Genomic DNA, 20,676 nt, shown 5'->3' with positions numbered 1-20,676 from the left:
ATGGCCTAACCAGATAACACATTAAAAATTAGACGTAGTGACATTAAACACTAACATTTTCACTTACTTTCTCGTTCGTTTTCCAAGTCGTACTCCTGTTCTTGTTTCTACTTCTTCTTCTTCTCACACCGGTGTATCGGCAAAAATAATCCCCAGTAATCCACTTCCGTTGTGGCTTTTTTATTTGCAGCGTTTCTTTTTTATTTGCAGCGGCGTTTCTTTTTGTTTGCAGTGTTTCTTTTATTTGCAGCGGTGTTTCTTTTTATTTGCAGCGTTTCTTTTTTTATTTGCAGCGGCGTTTCTTTTTATTTGCAGCGTTTCTTTTATTTGCAGCAGCGTTTGTTTTTGTTTGCAGCGTTTGTTTTATTTGCAGCGATGGCGGGTCTCGGCCACCGTACTTTTATTATTATTTTTTTTATTACTATTATGTTTATTTGCTAAGTATGTTTGCTGTAACAATGTGAGTTTCCCCTGGAGCAATAAAGGTTTATCTTAACTCTCTTCTCTCTGGTTTCCCCCTCAAGTTCCTTCATAAACTCCAACTAGTCCAGAAAGCTGCAGCCCTGATCTTAACCTGGACACCTCCTCTCCACCACATCACCCCTGTTCTCCAACAACTTCACTGGCTCCCAATCACACACTTCATCATCTATAAAACCAAGCTGCTAACCTTTAAGGCCCTCCATAGCCTCACTGAACTCCTCAACCTTGGGTGTTCTGAAAGTCACCTATAAATAGAATGTATTATTATTACTATTTTCATTTGAACCACATCATTGTTTTTGTGCTTTTCTTTCAGAACCAATGACTTTAGGTCATGAGATCAACATAATTCGATTAAAATTTCCTTTTATCTTTCACCTTGAATGTTCAGTTTCTCTGTAAACTGAGATGATGCCCTGATATTTAGTAAAATTTCATGTTTAAAGTGTGGTTCTGCTACACTTTTTAAGTACAAATGGTTTTTATAAAATAGTATAATTAAAAAATATTTTACTGAGGTTTAATGTTAACTAAGATCACTGGTCTCAAAAAATTTGATTCAAAAATTTCACCACTGATTTTGCATTTCTCTAGCGTTTCAGTGTCTACACAATGGTGAAAACATTTTGCATAACAGTCACAGTGTTTTTAGATTTGATCAACATATAGTCCAGTACATAAATATTTGGACACTGACACAATTTTCAATATTTCTGCTCTGTACTCTACAATGGATCTGAAATTAAACAATCCAGATGGGCTTTAAATGCAGACTTTCAGCTTTAATTTAAGGATATTTACATTCAAAGCAGATGAACGGTGTAAGAATTGTAACACATTTTTATATGGGACCAAAAATGTTAAGGGACCAAAAATAACTGGACAAACTAACATCATCGTAAATTAAATTGTCATTTTTAATATTTAGTTGCACACCCTCTGCAGTCAATGACAGCCTGAAGTCTGGAATCTATAGACATCATCTGATGCTGGGTTTGGTCGCTGGTGATGTTCTACCAGGCCTCTACTGCTGCTGTCTTCACTTCCTGTTTGTTCTTGGGGCATTTCCCCTTCAGTTCTGTCTTCAGCAAGTGAAATGCAGCTCAGTAGGATGAATTCTGAACCATTTGGCTGAATATGAGCAGATAATGTTGACCGAAGCCCTTCACACATTCTGCTGCTTTTGTCAGCAGTCACATCATTAGGGCTGCAACTAACGATTATTTTAATAATCGATTAATCGTAGATTATTTTTCGATTAATCGATAAATCGGATAAAAAAACATTTTTAATTCAAACCCTGCTTAAGCTGATTAAAGTGAAATAAAGCATGTCTCTCACAGTCACACACGCCCTATCACTGCCATTAATCAGCTAACAAGCTAATGCTAGCATCAGGTGAGCTACCAGAGAAACTGTTACTGTTAGAGTTGAATTTGTAAATACATTTATCATAATCGAGCCTTAGAGCATTAACTGTGTGTGCATAGTATTTTACATGACTATTTTTATAGAATACCACTCACTCACTTCTACCTGCACATATCTCTCCCTCTCTCTCTCTCCCTAGTCTCCACCTCCCAGTATAATTCCACTCTTTCAGCTTAGCACACCCCCTTGTGTAACTCGAGCTATTTCTTATCTTATGCCATGTCTTCATTTCTGCTCGTGTATAAAATAAACCTTGTATGGGAGCAGTCTTTGTAGTTCGCACTAATGTGTCTTGTTACACTGTGCTGCAAGTAAAAGTTACAGTCTCCATGTCTTTCTGGTTCGGTGAATATCTTCTTATGTTATGTGGGAGCTCTCAGCGGAGCTTCTCTCTGGCATATAACTTGGTCCTTCGAGCCGGATCCGAAGATTCCTTCCCGACGTCGAGGAGAGCCGACACTGAAGTCTATCGACAGCGATCGTCACCAAGCAGCGAGATCTGAAAATCCTGGGACGTGAATTCGTGGCCAGGTCGGTGAAAGGAAAAGCGGTCCCTCGGCGCTGGGTGTGAATCCAAGGATCCGATCCAGGAAGTGACACCGATCAGAACCACGGGTGAGAAAGAATTCTTTGAATAGATTCCGCCGGCATGATAAAATAGATTCCGCCGTAATGACATGATAAAATAGATGAGAGAGAGATCTTAGAACTCCAAACTAAACTAAAAACTGAAATCCTTCAGATAAAGAGTGAAAAAAAAGAAGCACAGAAAGGATGCCAATACACCTGGGAACCTAAGGAGCTGTTCGAGGGAGACCGAAGTCTGTGCACAGCCCCCTGGAACTAGGTTCGGGGACGAAAGCCCTCCGTGGTTGAATTCCACGTCGGCCGGTTACACCCTGTCCGGGTTCCGCGGGGTTCCAGGTTGACGGCATCCGAACAAAGCACTTTAGGAAAGTGAAGTCCTGAGCTAAGAGAAGCAAAAACTTACAGTAGGAAAGTGAAGTCCTGAGCGAAGAGAAGCCAAAAACTTACAGTAGGAAAGTGAAGTCCTGAGCTAGGGAAAGCTGAAAACTTACAAAATGTGTGCATGTGTAAAACTGTGAGTGTGAAAGGACTGGTCAGTGATTGAAGCAGCGGACAGCCTGAAACCTATCGGTGTGAACGTACGGCTGTTGTCAGTTGAAGTAAATCACTGAGTGTGAACAGTCATTAAGATTTAGGAGGACTTTGTAAAAACTCTAAAACGACCTTTAGTCCTGATATAGGACCCCCAGTGGAAAACTGGACTAGCTGATAGAGCTGGCCGAGAAGCTTGTTTTCCAAGGGCTGAATTTTGGCTTATGATGCATTGTTTTTCATAAATTCTCAATAAAATAATTTTGAAAAACACAAATTCTAAATAAAAATAATTTTGAACAAAACAAAACAAAAATGGGAAATAATCAGGAAAAAATTTCACTATAAGGCGATGCAAAATAAGCAGAACAGAACAGAAGCATCCAGATTTGATACAATTCTTGTCAGATTGAGAAAAGAAATATGAATTTAATAGCAAATTAATAGTAGGAGGCTGCACAGAGCTATTTACAGAATTAACTGCAAAACAACAAACTGATAAAAGAAATCAAAAGAAACTGAAAAACAGCTTCATTATGCAGAAATATGGCTGAAAGAAGCACAAAGAAAAAAAGAAATACAGCAACAAATTGTCAAGTGGGGCCGAGTTATTTGAGATCCCAGGAGCAACCACCACCTAAATAAAAGCTTTAAGCAAACCAATGAAAAGTTAAAATGAGAAACTATATAAGTTAACCACATGATTATGCTTATGCTTGATGCAAGAATGATTTTAATAGGCTGATATATATTCTGAAAATGATGATTGCTATAGAAGAGAATGATTTAAAATGAGTTATTTGATCATGCTAAGAAGAATGATTTAAAGAAGTGATTCAGTGTAACTAAGTGAGTTTTGACTTGAAGTAATCTGTGCTGTTCTGAGCTGTGTGCAGGGCAAAAAGCAGAAGTCACCATGACACTGCAGAAAGGAGGACATTGAGGAAGTTCTGTGGCCAAATATGGTCTTGGCAACATGTCTCAAGCAATGTGTGTGTGTTAACAACGGAAGGTGGATGCTGTGTATTTGCTGTAAAACCATGACTTCTGTATTACTGATGTATGTGATAAGTTGATTGCATGAGTTAGACGGTGTCAGGGGCGTACCTAGCCAGAGATGTGTGTATTAGAGGATGACACTATAAAAGAGAGAGTCAGAGACACTGAATTTGGAGTTCTCCCCCGGAGGGGGGAGATGCTGCTCGCCGGAGCTGCAAGAGATGCTGCTCGCCGGAGCTGCCGGAGAGCATTGCCAAAGTTCTGAAGAGTCGACACCGGACCCTTTTGCCCAAGAGACGTGAAGACAACGCAGGACTTAGGCTCCAGAGTTCGCTGAGAACATCGTTGGAGGCAAAGTCTTTTTCTGACTTTGTTCAACAAGCGAGGACCACACTCTGCTGAAAGGAGAGTCCTGAGAGGTCTGCAGTTATCCAAAGAGATGAAGAGAGGCAAGCACCCACGACATCCAGAGAGGCGCAGGAGGCAGCAGCAGAGGGCTGCTCCACTCCAGGGGCTGGAGGACCCAGTGACCCACCACAGCCTGATGAGACGGGGGCTTTCCACCACCACCATCCGACTGAGAAGACAGCTGAGACGCCCGCACTTGTGTTCCAGCTGCTACTAAAGACAACTGCCAGACCAACGATTGGCTATCGGGACCTTTCCACTCCCCCTGCCGAGGAAGAACACCCTCCATCAACAAAGAGGACTTCGTACCGAGTCTACTGGTCGATCGAGTGGCTCAACTAGATGCAGGTCAAGACCGGGCGTGACAGCTTGGCCGCGCTGTCCGCTCTCTCTCCTAAATTTACTAATTAGAGAAGATTCTTAGGTACGCTCAGCTTAGTTTAATTTAGTTAAGTTAGAAATAATCAGAAATAATTAAATTGTTTAATCATGAATTAATGCTGTGCCCCTGCTAATAATTGCTTAATAAAACGCTATATTGCATTTAAGGAGAAGTCTAATGAAATGATTATGATTCACCTGTTCTGCATAGTGGTAAAAAGTTAAGCTGATTGTGTGCATTAAATCTAATGGTTCTTAAAGGTTACTTTAATCCAACTAGTTATTTAAACATTACCCCTGGGGTTAGTTTTCCAAACCTCTAAAACGAACCTAGGAATATCAACAAGTGCCACAGTTTTAAGAGGAAAGCTGTCGTTAACAAACGTGTTCAATAAATCAATTCTACTACTTAGGAGGGCTGCTTAGTGAGAGAGTATTTATTGGAGTAAGAGGGGTAAGACGTTTGGAAGAAGACAGTTAGGACCTAGGCGAGTATTCCTCGACACCAGCTTAATTATTCTGCTGAAACCTGTTAGGTGGAATACTAATAGGCAGATAGAATCTAACCCTTTAAACGGAGAGCTGGTCCTGAATTAACCTGAGGAAAGGGTTAAAGAAGGCTATACTGACCGACAAAATTAAAAAAAAGCTGAGGCCTGTGCAGCCAGAGCAGAAGGTGATAAGATAGTGTACAAAAACACAAAGACAACAACGATGGCCTGGTGCATCAGAGGCCGAAGGCGCCGCGGCAGCTGAGGCACCAGATAAATGACCCCCCCACCCTCCCACCCCATAACAAGGGTGACAGATCACGAACCCAAGGGCTGAATTTACACACCTACACTGTTAATATAAACAAAATAGGAACAGAAAGAGAAGATAAGACAGCTAGCGTCTTCCATCAAAATGATCACAATCGAAACTGTGGGGTGTGAGAAAATAGACAAAGGATTTATCATTTCTTCAGTGTCTCATGAAGAAATGCTCTTCTGTGTTGTGGAGATGAAAAATTGTCTCCATTCAGTAGGGGGTTAACCTCCGAGATCAATTGTAAAATGTATTAGCATTCATTTAGCACAACATTGTCTCCATGCAGTAAAAATTAGACCAGCTTCTACATTGAATACTAGCTGCAATAACTTGATAATGTAACTCTTATTATGTGTTGGCAGCTTCAGATTTAAAACCTAGATGTGAGTTTGTCTTTTGACACAGTTGCACTTACTATAAAAGTGTGGTTTTAGTAACTAAGAATGATGTTATTGTGTTAATAAAAAAAACTTTCTTACAAAAAGCAGACAAGAAGCATGAATTGAATTCAGAATATCTGCACCATATATGCTTCTCTTTTTCTTACCTGTAATTTGACATATAACTTGGTAATAACTTGACATAATTTTGTCATATGCAAGCATGATCACAGAAATTACTTTGTGGTCCGATTTGCTTTGTAATATTGATTATAGAAACCTGCAATGGAGTCAGTGAAATAGGAATCTAATTTTCAGACCTCTGCGGCCGCAGCAGTAAAAGATTTACTGGCATGAGGGATCTGTATGTCGTATGTATTCAAACTGTAACTTTTTGCTCATCTACGTTCTAATTCAATAACTATTTCTGCATTTTTGTTCAGTTAAATAATTAATTTAGTATTTTTGTGTTATAGAATGGGTGAGTGATTGTGCACGCATGTATGTGTGTGGATGTATATATATATGTGTGTGTGTGTGTGTGTGTGTGTGTGTGTGTGTGTGTATGTATATATCGGTGTATATATGTATGTATGCGGTATGTAGGTATACATATACGCTTTTGTTTCTGTTTTTTTGTTCTTTTTACCTCAACTTACGAATTACGAATGAGACCAGGATATGGTGTGCTGTATTAATATGTACTCTTTGAAACTACAATACAGAAGATCATGGGAGGGAGGGAATGTCGCAAATTGGGGGGGGGGGGTCATCTTCAAAAATTGTTGAAAAGGAAGTGCTTGTAATTTGTTGTACCTCTGTCGTTGAATTGTTTCATGCTTTTCTTTTTCTAAATAAAAATAATTGATCACAAAAAAAGGAATCTAATTTTCAGTTGTTCATATGTTTAGAGGTTTGGGATTTTTCAATGATGAGCTTTTATGAGGTGTGTGAGGTAATTGTTCCTGTAAGACCAAGACTGTATTCTTGCTGTTAGTTCGTACCACAATGAGAACTCAGTGCTTAAAATGGTTTACTTTCAGCTGCTTTTGCTTCAAGGTTCTTTTTATCTCTGGAATGCAGCTCAGCCTGGTACATTTCAAACACTTCACTCTGTATGCAGTATTAAGACCACAGGAACAATTATCACACGGTTCAACAGATCGTTAAAATAAAATTTCATGTTGATAGAGCATTGATGTGATAAAGTATAAATGTATTACTATATAAAGATATTAATATATGGATGTGGTTGCATATTTCTTAACGGACGGAAAAAAGAAACAAACCCTATCTCATGAGAGTGCAGACCTGAAAACCAGAGTAATAGAGCTAAACACCCGAATTACAACAACTTTTGCGGTTCATGAAACAGCCTCTTGGGTGGTGTGTAAAAACCACACCCTCCACACATTTGGATGGAAAAGAAACCTGATCATTAATTTGTTTGTCTATAGAGGATTACCCAGAATTTAAAAAAAAAAAAAAAAAAAAAAAAAACCTGCCCAGTGATCTCTGGTCCAACAGCCCTACAGATGTAGGACTGATAAAAGATTTTCCACCTGTTGAAATACAAGCAGCCACTCCATATCGACCACAGATTCCTCAATATCCTCTGAAACAAGCAGCGATAGAAGGTATAAGACCGGTTATTGCAGATATGGAAAAATCAGGGATTATTGTGAAAACAAAAAAGTGCGTTTGTAATACACCCATTTTCCCTGTTTAAAAGGCACATACAGGAAAATGGAGGATGGTACAAGACATGAGAGCAGCAACATACACATCAAATCACGTACAAAATGAAATAATTGACACACTGGCAAGCATGGTGCTTGGAGAGATAAAATAAAATATGAAAATGCTGATGCTGTGGGGTTTTGCCTCAAGAGTGATGGGACCAGGGACAGGTGTAATGTTGAAAACCTGTCAGTTATGATCAGGTTTGTCAGTGCTTCCCTACCCGAGGAGTATCTCATTGGGCTGCTTCACCTCGACCAACTAGATGCAGCGTACATAACCTCTGAGATCCTGAAGTGCCTCTCTGATGCTGGTTACAGTGCTGACAACATTCTTAGCCAGTGCTATGATGGAGCTTCAGTGATGAGTGGGGTGAGAGGAGGTGTTCAAGCTCTGCTCCAACAGAAGCTGGGAAAGTATATACCCTACATTCACTGCTACAACCACCAACTGCACCTGGTGGTTGTGCATGCCATGCAGAGCGAACAATGTACTAAAAGATTTTTTGATCTGTCTTCTTCCTTGTACAACTTTTTTCAGCACCACTACATCACTCGGAAGTATGATGCTCCTAATCTTAGGAGGCTACTCCAAATCCGGTGGACAAGCCACTATGAGGTGACAAATTGCATAACTGAGAATGCAGATCAAATCATCACTGTTCTGTCTGAGGTGGCAAAGGATGATGATGATGATGCAGTGGATCTGTGCACTGAAGCATCAGGCCTGCTCTGTCAGATTAAGAGGCAGCACTTCTTTGAAATTGGCAAGTTTCTGGTTCAAGTGCTTGGTCTACTGACACCAGCAAATGCCATGCTACAGTCTCAGTCTGTGGATATGTGCAGAGCCTCAAATATGGTTGGTACAGCACTGGATTCTTTGAGGGCCATGAGGGATCACAGTGATGAGTGGGGAGAGGGAGATCACACCGCAGCTGGGGATGACCTTTCTGCAAAGGGAAGGAGAACAATGAATAGGCACCTCAGTGACAGTGTTGTAATTTGTAATTACAACAGTGGGCCACACAGACACAGATGACAGTGTCCCCCCCCATAAGTCACTTAAAAGACCTCTACTAAACATTCTGGATAGGGTAATTACTGAGATGGAGACGAGATTCTGCCAGAAGAATTTGGAGCTGATGAAGGCCACATCCAGCCTTGTGCCTTCATCTGACACATTCCTTCACGGAGCTCTGTTGCATCCGTTGACTGAGCTGGCTGGCACTGATGCAGGATGTCTGAAAAATGAAATCCTGGTGGCAAAGCCCATGTTGCTTAAGGAATGCCCCAATGAACCAGATCTATCTACAGTGTGCAAAACCCTACAGCACTACAAGGCAGCATTTCCCTCGCTGTACAAGTTGTACATTACAGCACTGGTCATTGGGGTTTCTTCAGCTGCATGTGAGAGCTCTTTCTCTACACTGTCCCGTGTCTTAACCCCCTTTCGCAGAACTATGCTGCATTGCAGAAAGAGGAACTTGGTTATCTTGGCCCATGAAAAGTCCATTACAAACAAGCTGGACATGGACGAATTTGTGAGAGAGTTTGCCAAGGGAAACAGGAGGCTGCCATTGACCTAGAGACCTAGGAGAATATAACTAAAATTAGTGGCCAGCAAAAACGCAAAAGCAAAAATAACTGTCACCCTAAAAGACGTTGAAGTTAACCTTTACACGAGCGAACATTAACTGGTGAATTTCCCAGTGAACTTTATATGAAAATTGTTATATAGCCTCTGTGTAATTATTTTTATTACTTATTAATTATTCAGTCAGATTAGAAATTGAAAGATGGTGTACTTACCATTTTAGTAGCAAGAAGAAATAAACACAACACCTCTGACAGAATCTGAGGCGTCACAGCAGGTCAAAGCCACAGCTAATCAGCACAACAAGGGAAGAGAACAGCCTACAGTAAGGCAAGACCGCTAGGACAAACTTTTTAAAAAAGGCAATTCGTAATTGTGCAAGTTTTGCTGCATAATAGGCCTTTCTTTTATTATTTTTGTCTTATAAAAATAAAATAAAAACTTAAAATATAAAAAAGCCTTTACAAAAATGTTCATTTTGGTTCATCACCAGCTATTCTAGCCTAGGCAACATCTGTTCTGTTTGTTGATGTTGACAATTTGCTGGGTATTTTTGTAAGTTGCTTTTGTTATGGACATGTTTTTGACATGCCTAATGGTCTCATCCAGTAGACCTAAGTAACTGTTAAGTTGTTTGTTCTGTCTAGGCTAATAGCCTTTGTTTGATTTCTTTAATTTTATTGAAAAAAATAAACATAATAATAAAAAAATAAATACTAAACAAAAACATCCTCCTAAGGGTATTATAAAAAAAACACAAAAAATACAAAAAAATACAAAAACATCCTCCTGAGGGATTACCACCTTATCGTGGTCAGGAGGTTTGAGTGCCTCAGTGACCCTAAGAGCTATACCAACAGAAGCTAGTCTTCATAGGGACACCCAAGTTGGGCAGGTCTTAGGGTAGAGGCCTGGCAAAGTGCAATCAGTTTAGGTTGAGGGACATACACCTAACAGCAATCCAAGTTCATGAAATAAATATGGTTAGTCTAACATAGGGCTGGGCAATTAATCGAAAAATAACCGAAACTGACATTTAGGGTCTCTAACCGACGTAATCCTGCCCATGTTGGTTATTTCGGTTACCCCATCCCCCATCTCATTTTTGAGAGTTAATACCTCCAAGGGGATAATTCCAGGAGACCTGAAATTTTGTCAGTCCACACAGCAGGACTTGGTGATGAAAAGTTATCAAAAGTTTAACCAGAAGCCAAATGGCGTGGTCATGGCGACCATCAGAGTTTTGATGCTTCGCCATGAAACAACAACTGCTGTATAACTCTCTTCTGCATGCTCCAATCTGCCTCAAACTTTCCATGTGTGATCACAATCCAATCCTGATCACATCTACAGGCCAACAGACACTCTCAGTTGCAGCGCCACCTGTTGGAGGGACAGTAAATGCTGTATAACTGGCCTCTACATGATCAAATCAGCCTGAAACTTTTCATGAGTGATCAGAGTCCAACCCTCATCACATCCACTGTTTGAAATACACTCTGAGTTGCAGCGCCACCTGGTGGTGGATGGGCAGGAAATGCTGTATAACTAGTCTGAACATGCTCCAATCTGGCTGAAATTTTACATGTGATTAAACTCTGGTCCAGATGTGATTCAGAGGCCGGCACACACTCTCAGTCACAGTGCCACCTGGTGGACGTGCATGGATTCGCCGACCAGCGCGGATGCGAGGACCCGTCCATCGCTGCTTGCAGCTTTAATTGGCATTAAAATGTCTTAAATCAGTCTTTCAAAAGTCTTAAAAGGTGTTTACACATGGTAAGTAGGGTTTTACCTGCACCGCCACCACCAAGAAAAAAATATTACAACAACTGCACCGGCACCGTTCGAGTCCAAAAGGCAAAGGAAATTTCCAGCCACAGCAGCGCACTGACATAGATTGTGTAACAAAGTGAGGAGGTGCCACTCCGCTCTGTTTTCACTGGCTAACAGCAGCACACTGGCTTAGCTTATATATTCGGAGAAGAGGTATCACTTCGGCTGATTTTTCAATCTATATTATCACATGCATTCTAGTGCTCATTGAATTGTTAAGTCTTTTTGATAAGTAATTTACATTTTTAAAACAAATAATAATTTAACATGTTGTTAAATTATGAATATGAACAGTGCATAGCACAAAAAACAGGGAGGCTGACATGTGGTGTGTTCGTGTTTGCATGCCTTTGCGTTGACTATGAAATGACCCTTACGCTGCACTGTATTGATGACGAATGGGAGAGGGTTAGATGTAAGTTATTTATTTCTGAATGTTTATGCAACTTGCCTGTTTTTTTAAAACTGCAATGCAAACTTTTTTTTTAAAAAGAGATGTCAGTTATTTCCTACTTTTCACAAGTTGAAAACTAATAATATGAATAATATAGTACTAATAATATAGGGAATTATCTGAATTATCGTCCATTTATCGTTATCGAGGAGAGGTGCTCAATATATCGTGATATTGATTTGAGGCCATATCGCCCAGCCCTAGTCTAACAACAATAACTACAATAAAACAAGTGCCAAGCATTTGAGACGACACTACTTTACAAGGTACTTGCTCAGTGTACCCGCATCCTAGAGAGTGAATTTGTCAATTTGTCAGTTAGACATGGTAAAAGGTGCTGGAGCACAATGCCCCCTCAACATTTGTGGCTGCCCCCTCATACATGCCTGGCTAGACCCGGCCCTGAGTTGATCTTTGTTTCATCTGTCCATAGGATGTTGTTTCAGAGCTGCACAGGCTCTCTAAAGCTTGTTTTATGCTTGTCACGTCCGTGAGGTCCGTGTGGACGAATTACACCGTTTTAGCAGCCACACCTCCTCAAACAGCCCTTCTTAGGCGGAAAAATTCCGCGTTGTGCACCTCCACATTTTTCTAACAAAGCGGATGGAGACGCACGGAAAAACATGGCAGAGGACCAGAAGCAATTTGTAGATGAAGTCTAGAAATACAGGCATTTATACGATTCATCACACAGAGATCACCATGACAACAGGGTTATGAAGAATTCATCGTGTGAAATTGAAACTGCTGAAATGTTTTTATTCGGTAAAATGTCATATTTAAGTGGTGTAACAATGGCAAGCTTCTTCTACTCTAGTGTAGTACTAGAGTAGACTAGGTAGATGTGTGTTCGTGATACGCTGCCCCCTGCAGTTTGGGAGCAGTTTGAGTTGCTCAGAAGACAGTCACACACAGTCTACTGAGCGACTCGTTCATGCAGAAAACATAACCCAGCCTTTAGATGTTTCTGGCAAACTCTAACCTGCCCTTCCTGTTTTTGAGGCTCACCAATGATTTACACCTTGTATTCACTCTGGTGAAGTCTTCTCTGAATTGTTGACTTATATCTCCTGGAGAGTGTTCTTGATCAGGTGCACCGTTGTGAAGGAGTTTTTCTTGACCAGGGAAAAGATTTTTCTGTCATACTCTACACTTGTTTTCTTGGTTTTCTGGATAGTTCTTTCTTTTTCAGAATGAACCAAACAGTAGATTTGTCCACATCGATTGTTTTTGCCATCTCTCTGATGGGTTTGTTTTGGATTTTCAGCCTAATGACGGCTTCCTTCACTGATAGTGATGCTCTTTGGACTTCATATTGAGAGTTGACCTCATTAGATTCCAAACACAAATACAGTCCTTGAAATGAACTCTAGACCTTTTATCTGCTCCTTGTAGATTAAACAGTAACACACACCTGATCATGAAACAGCTGAGTAGACAACTGTCCAATTACTTTTGGTGCCTTAAAAAGATGGAGGACATCTAAAATGTGTTGTAATTCTTACACCGTTCACCTGATTTGGATGTAAATCCCCTCAAATTAAAGCTGAACGTCTGCACTTAAAACACATCTTATTTAATTTCAAATCCACTGTGGTGGTGTACAGGGGCGAAATATTGAAAATTGTGTCAATGTCCAAATATTTATGGACTGGACTGTAGATTACTCAGAATAAATTCGACAACTGTAGACCTCATAGCATATTTCCTGTGAGTCGGCATTTGTGTCAGCTGTAAGGTTTCATAGGAATCAGTGATAATAACGTCAACTCCAACATTTTGGAAGTGCTACTACACCCAAACCAACAACACCACAGTTCATGTTATTGGCAGGATAGCAGACCGTTTATTACAGCAATGGAAAGGCAGCAGACAGGATACCTGAAACATGCACTGCTCTTGTATCTACAGGTTTTACATTTTTGGCATTTGTCTAAAACATAGGTTATATTTTTAATCAAAATTTCCCTTGCATTGTACTGATGGCCTGATTGTTTTCACAGTGGTTGAGTTGCTTCTCTGGTATTTTCTGCTTTTCCCGTTGGTGCTGTGAGCTCATGAACAGACTGACAAACACAGATGTTTACCTGTCATTAAAGAGTAGTAATTGGGGTATGACAAACTCGGAAAGTCCGGCGTCAAGTAATCCACCTTCACCCCGTTTTCCACGAGCTCGCGAAATCCGGGTAGTTCGTATAGATCATCCATGTAGTCGTAGCGGAATCCATCAATCAGGAAGACGAGCAGTGGTCGAGCCTCCAGACTTTGCGGCTCCGCACCGAGCAGCGCAAACAGCAGGACGCACGCGGCTGTCTGTCCGAGAGACATGTTCCGGTGCCTCGTGCTTCTACAGCAGCTGCAGACTGTGGATGAGAGCAGACAGCTGCAGGAATGGAGGATCAGCACTGTGGGAGGGGTTACTGTCTGGATGAGCGCAGAGAAATAACACGCAAACATGACACCTGCCTATGGAGGAAAGCATAGCAATCTGTAGAATAAGTTTCAAGGAGCCCTACAGCCCTGTAGCAACAAAACATGAGAACAAGTGTAAGCAATCTGCCAGTAAACCTGAGTTTCACTTTAGCCATCCAGTCAGTTTTGTTTTATTGTGACTTTTGGTTGCATGTTGTGGTTTGTTTCATGCTGTCTGAGGAGGGTCCACGACAAAAATAGTGATTTTTACAAACAAACAAACAAAAAACTACTTATATCGGTTGTCTACAGACGTGGACAAAATTGTTGGCATCCCTCTGTTAAAGAAAGAAAAAACCCACAATGATCACTGAAATAACTTGAAACTGACAAAAGTAATAATAAATAAAGATGTAATGAAAATTAACCAATGAAAATCAGACACTGCTTTTGAATTGTGGTTTAGCAGAATCATTAAAAAAACTAATGAAAGTAACCTGGACAAAAATTATGGTACCCTTAACTTAATATTTTGTTGCAGAACCTTTTGAGGCAATCACTGCAATCAAACCATTTCTGTAACTGTCAGTGAGACCTCTGCTCCTCTCAGCAGGTATTTTCTTCCACTCCTCATGAGCAGACTGCTCCAGTTGTGTCAGGTTTAAAGGGTTCCTTCTCCAGAGGGCATGTTTCAGCTCCTTCCACAGATGTTCAATAGGATTTAGTTCAGGGCTCAGAAGGCCACTTCAACATAGTCCAATGTTTTCCTCTTAGCCATTTTTGACTGTTTTTAGCTGTGTATTTTGGGTCATTATTGTTTTGGAAGACCCATGATCTGCCACTGAGACCAAGGTTTCTGATACTGGACAGCACATTTCTCTAGAATACTTTGATAGTCATGAGATTTCATTGTACCTGCACAGATTCAAGACACCCTGTTCCAGATGCAGCAAAGCAGTCACAGAACATAACAGATCCTCCTCCATGTTTCACAATAGGGACAGTCTTCTTTTCTTCCTGTGCTTCATATTTGCGTCTGTGAACATAGTAGATGTGCCTTGCCAAAAAGTTCCAGTTTTGTCTCGTCTAACCAAAGGACATTCACCCAGAAGCTCCAGTCTGGCTTTTTTATGATTTGTTTTCAAGAATGGTGGCCTCCTTGGTCGTCTCCCATGAAGTCCACTTTGGCTCAATCAAAGATGGATGGTGGATCTGACACTGATGAACCTTGACCTTGGAGTTCACCTTTAATGTCTTCAGAGGTTGCTCTGGGCTCTTCGGTTACCGCTATTTGTCTCTTTAATTTGTCTTCAAGTATCCAAACATTTTGAGACAAAAAAGGCAGCAATTTTATTTCAAGCTACAGCAACTCTTCTCATTGTTTGTTTTGCACTTCATGATGACATATTTGTTATAGGATTTATAGTGAAAATATACCAATACCACATTTACCAAGTAAGTTTAGCTAAACGGTTTATGGAAAATGGGATATTATGAGCAGTAGTAAAAATAAACACACTGACCAGCTGTTCTGTGTGAAAATCCTAATTTAGTCTCTGAGTGTGGATTTGTCAGTGTCTCCTCTAAAAAAATCTGTTCATTTACTGAGTCTCTGAAACATCTTTTTGGGGCACAAGATAACTAAAAGACACAAGTATTCAATACAATTTCAGTCAATGCATAAAGTGGCAAAACATTGCTGCTCCTAATTGCTAAGAAAAAGAAAGCGGGGTTTGTTGACATGCCCCAAATCTTGTACAGATCTAATCTCACAATGAATTCCAACTATTTTATAACTACTGGTGAGTTTCTTGAGGCTGCCTGAATAAATCAATAACCTTCATACAATTCAAGAAAAACAGCTCCACTCTGGTCTTCTCTGTGTAGCTGAGCAGGTACAGAACTTTATTTCATTTTTATTTCACTGTAAGAAGAGTTACTGTACTTTCCCTTTAAAATGTATCTGTAGCTGTCAGTTTTCTGCTGCATCTGTTTTATTTGTCGCCATCATCACTTACAACATGATGATGATTCATGATTCCACATGGGTCAAAGTGGCACTAATACAATAGTATATTATTATTGCAAATATGTACTTCTGGAAATATTCAGCAACACATAAATTTGTGGTAGGTCGGATGCCAAGAATTGAAATAGCATTTGTGTGAACGTATCGGTATGATGTGTAACTATTTGATAGATCATTAATGACAGCAATTCTGGTGTTTATTTCTGACTATTAATGTAACATAATGTAATTATTTTTGTAGCTTGAGAGCTCTACCAAGCTGTTTCTGTACAATTGCAAACTGATATATATATATATATATGTGTGTGTGTATGTATGTATGTATGTATGTATGTATGTATTTATGTATGTATGTATATATGAGATAAGATTTATTATGTCCCATAATAAGATAAAATCATTATGTCAAAAATACCCAGATGTCCCACTACATCTGGTTGTATTCTGAATTACACACACCATCATGCTTTTCTGGCTATTCTGACCCACACTCCTGCAGTAGAAGATGCATTACATGCTTCACAATGTAGCCTCAAAATGCAAGACACTGAGAGCACACTGACAGATGACAGTTTGTGATGTTCAAAGCCTAAGGCGCTGTGTTATGATCAAGTAGTATTAGTAGTACCTTTAGGAATAGTCCCCCTCTTTGTGCTGCTGCCATACTATAACACATCTTCCTGAACCTGGAGTTTGTATTCTAGACTACTCTAGTTAGGTCCAAAAAGTGGGAAAAGATATTCGAAATAGGTGGCTAAAATGTCAAAAGCTAGATGTGACATGATGTGGCCAACCACAGTCCAGTTCCACTCCTCTCCTCTGTGTCAACTGTTCTTCCATGCAAGGGCGTCAGTTTGTTTTTAAAAGTGGGGGGGATGGAGACCACAGCACTTTGAGAAAATGTCAAAGAATGGCGGCAAAATGCCACAAGCTGGGCTCAAACTCACAACCACCACACCAAAGGTAGAGGCTCAAGCTGTTGAGCTATCGGTACATGTGGGTCGAGGGGTCTGTGGGCCGCTATAGTACTAATTCTCCCGGGCTGAAATTTTGCCCCTGCACGCCTCTGGTCGGAGCTTCCACTTGGCACAGGCGCAAATTTAGCATCTGCGCGGGTTTTTATTTGTTTGTTTTTTTTAACCTCACAAAGGTGTGCTGCTTGTCTGTGCAACTCTCAGCCGAGTGCGGATGGTGCGTTCAGGAGCGTCGGAATTTTCTATACTACTGAAAATAACTGGGTTTATAACGGCTTACATGTGAAGAATTTGAATGTGTTGGAGACAAAATGACCCCTGACAAAAAGTGGGGGGGACACGTCCCTACCGTCCCCCCCTAAACTGATGCCTATGCTTCCATGAATACCAGGTATCTAACATGCAGATAAAACATTAATTTGCCCTTTGTGATGATGGGGCCATCCATCAGCTTGGCAATGATCTAGAGAGCCAGCTGGTGGAGTAGCTCATACTGCTGGAAAGACAATTTCTGTCTTTGTTTGCACTGAGCAGGGCATCACTCAAATTCAGATGGTCTATTACAGTTTTTCTCCATTGGTTTGGCTCATTTCTTGAAACCGAGATGACATTCTCAAAACTCTAGGTGCATTTTGCAAAATACTTTCTATGGTTCTGCACAACACCATGGATTACCAGCAAAATGCCATATCTCTCTCAAAACACTTCATCCATGCCTCAAAACCAAATACTCCTCCCGTGTAAATAGTCAGTGGCACCAAAATGACACATTTTTTCTCAATACCTTCAGCACATTTCTTGAAAACAGAAAGTACGTTCTCAAAATCATAGGTTCATTTGGCAAAATGGCGTGGATGACTTAGCACAACTCCATGGATCACCAGCAAAAGGTCATATATCTATGAAAACAATTCACTCATGCTTCAAAACTAAACATTTTTTTCATACAAATGGTCAGTGCCCTCAAAATGCAAAGTCCCTGTAGCGTTGTGTGAGCACTACTAGTCAAAACGTTTAGAAGTTTCGTCACTGTGGCAGAGGAACATCAAATATCCCCCATGTCTAACAGTACAATGGTGTAAAAAAAAAAAAAAAAAAAACTCAATAAGACAAAACAAAACATGAGTAGTGACACACACATGGCACTTGCACTAAAAGAAAGTATAGCGCAACGGCTCCTTTCCAATTCTTATGGTTCGGAATTCACCAACCACCACTGGTGTGATCGATCAAATCACAGACTGTCCACGTGTTCCGCTTCAGAGACTTTATTGACAAAGTCCAACTAGGTGTACAGAATGCCGTATGTGTGTGGTCTGAAATTGAAAATATAACACAATATAAGAATGTATCTCTATGTACTAACTACCATTTAACAGCGATTTGTTAATTCAAAATATCACATTGGCCTTGTAGGGTGCTTTACCGCTATATTACAAAATGACCACAAGATGGTGCCATGAGACCATACAATACGTCCCTTCACAAAATTCCCTTAGGGGGAAGTAACACAAAAGCAGTACTTTTCATGCAGGAACTACCGATAACTATATGTAACTAGCAGAGGTTAGCACTCTACAGCACATATGCAACACACATATATTTCTCTGCAGCAACAATAGCCATAGCATATACACTTCTCCTGCAACAGCATACGTGGTAATAAGCATTAACTCCTACTATAAGAACAACAGGTGCTAAACACACATGCGACCGTAACACTGCATTCCGTAGCGGCACTTAACGATGCTCAATTAACATGAGGCCGCAGATTAAACATGAAATGCACAAACATAATTCAGTGGAAATCCTTCACACTATGTATATCTTACTTAAACAAACTTACATTCTTTCAATTGATGCACACAACAGCATGTACACAGAGCGACGAGAAGCTAACGAGTTGAACACCGTCTTCTCAACTGCACCAGGGCTGGAGCATACCAACTTAGACGGGGTGGAATGTATCACTCCAAATGGAGGGGTGCAACAGTCAAGAATTGTTCGCCTTTGTTACATGCACAGCCATGGGAAATTTATTCTTACAGTTTCTCAATTGCTTTGACACATTTCTCAAAACCAAATCAACATTTGCAAAACAGCTCACACAAATTCCAAAACTCGGTTTCATCTTCTCAAAACCAAATCAACTTTTGCAAAACAGCTCACACAAATTTCAAAACTCTGTTTCATCTACTTACAAGCAAGTTTGATCTCAACAAAATGCAGTTTCACATCCAAAACGCTTGCAAAGCTAATGAGAAAGACACTATTTATATATTCACAACTGAAATGAATGCTATACATCATGTTGAAGATAAAGTAAAGCAATTTATACAGCTCAGCATACTGTGAATAAACTATTTAAACACAAAACAGAAACAGAAAGTCACGCTGGAGTTACCCTCCACTTTGCAGTTCACCCCCTCATTCTCCCTCATCCTCGTCATTTCCCTCGCGCTCCTGTTGGTTTGGCCACATATTCTCATCCACATCACACCTTATCCTCTCCCTTGCAATGCAACGGGGGAAGAATCCACGTGCATGCCGAAACCATTGGTCTGTGGTGATATCATCACAAGCGGCATCCATTGCTTGTAGCAGGGTCCTCTGGTTCTGAGCTCGAAACTCGTATACCTTCCACCTCCAAGCTGAAAAAAACTCCTCAATTGGATTCAGGAATGCTGAGTAAGGCGGTAGGAACACCATCAGCATTCTGGGGTGTGCAGTGAACCAGTCTCTGATGCGCTGGCCACGGTGGAAGTTTACGTTATCCCACACAATAACAAATTTTGGGAAGTTAGGCCCAACCAACCCTCTCTCATTTTCAGGAATTAGTTCTAAATAGAGATGATCCAAGAATGCCAGGAGTTTTTCTGTATTGTATGGGCCAAGGCTGGGGATGTGACTTGCCACACCATTCTCAGAAATGGCAGCACACATGGTTATATTGCCCCCACACTGGCCTGGGACATCAACTGTGGCCCGGTGGCCGATAAATATTCCGGCCATGTCTTCGTCCCTTGGCTAGATTGAACCCAGCCTCATCCACAAACACAAGGGTGTGAGGAGCCTCGTTGCCTTCCAAAGCCATTATTCTCTGCAATACAATGAACAAAACATCTCATTAGTTATAAGTTATACAGAAAATCAGACAGTACATACATCAAATTGCAAAGGAATGCTCCATGTTTCCATCCGTTACAACAGTGGTACCAAAACTAGTTGAGATAGAGGTACTGTGAGGCACTATGACCACTATGCATTTCCCATCTTATGATGGGAAATACTCCCATTTATCTTCAGGAGGCACTAATTGCAGCTCCTTTGCCAATTTTTGTAAATGTTTAGACATTCATTACAGTAAAAAAACAAAAACAAAGAAGGATTACAATAGTTGTATTACAGTAAGCATATCTATAATTTCTTTGTCTTATTTTCTAATATTCAGTAAGTACTCACTCAGTACTCAGTGATCAGGTAAAAACTGAATCTTAGAAAATTGGGAATTACAACTTTTCAGTAAAACAGATTATGAGACAACCATGCACACCACGTACTTACTTGTACTGTCAGAGTTCCTCTCAAATGGAACCCTGTAAAGTTGCTTCATGCTCATCTTATGCT

The 20,676-nt window shown here is 40.4% G+C and overlaps 1 protein-coding gene across 2 annotated transcripts in view; it reads right to left on the bottom strand.

Annotated features, from left to right (window-relative positions):
* Positions 1 to 20,188, bottom strand: part of enpp6 (ectonucleotide pyrophosphatase/phosphodiesterase 6) — a 75,041-nt gene extending 54,853 nt beyond the window's left edge. The window contains exons 1-2 of one of the 2 annotated variants that reach the window (XM_051954188.1): positions 18,896 to 20,188; positions 13,722 to 13,997 (exon numbers count right to left, since the gene is read on the bottom strand). In XM_051954188.1, coding sequence (XP_051810148.1) covers positions 13,722 to 13,962 — 241 coding nt within the window. In that variant the 5' untranslated portion in view covers positions 13,963 to 13,997; positions 18,896 to 20,188. Of the gene's footprint in view, positions 1 to 13,721; positions 14,056 to 18,895 lie in introns of those variants that run through there. The other variant, XM_051954187.1, reaches the window with a different exon arrangement.
* Between the last annotated feature and the right edge of the window lie 488 nt (positions 20,189 to 20,676).

Source organism: Acanthochromis polyacanthus, chromosome 10 (assembly GCF_021347895.1).
Source record: "Acanthochromis polyacanthus isolate Apoly-LR-REF ecotype Palm Island chromosome 10, KAUST_Apoly_ChrSc, whole genome shotgun sequence".
Lineage (NCBI taxonomy): Eukaryota > Metazoa > Chordata > Actinopteri > Pomacentridae > Acanthochromis > Acanthochromis polyacanthus.
This window is presented reverse-complemented; position numbering and strand designations above follow the sequence as displayed.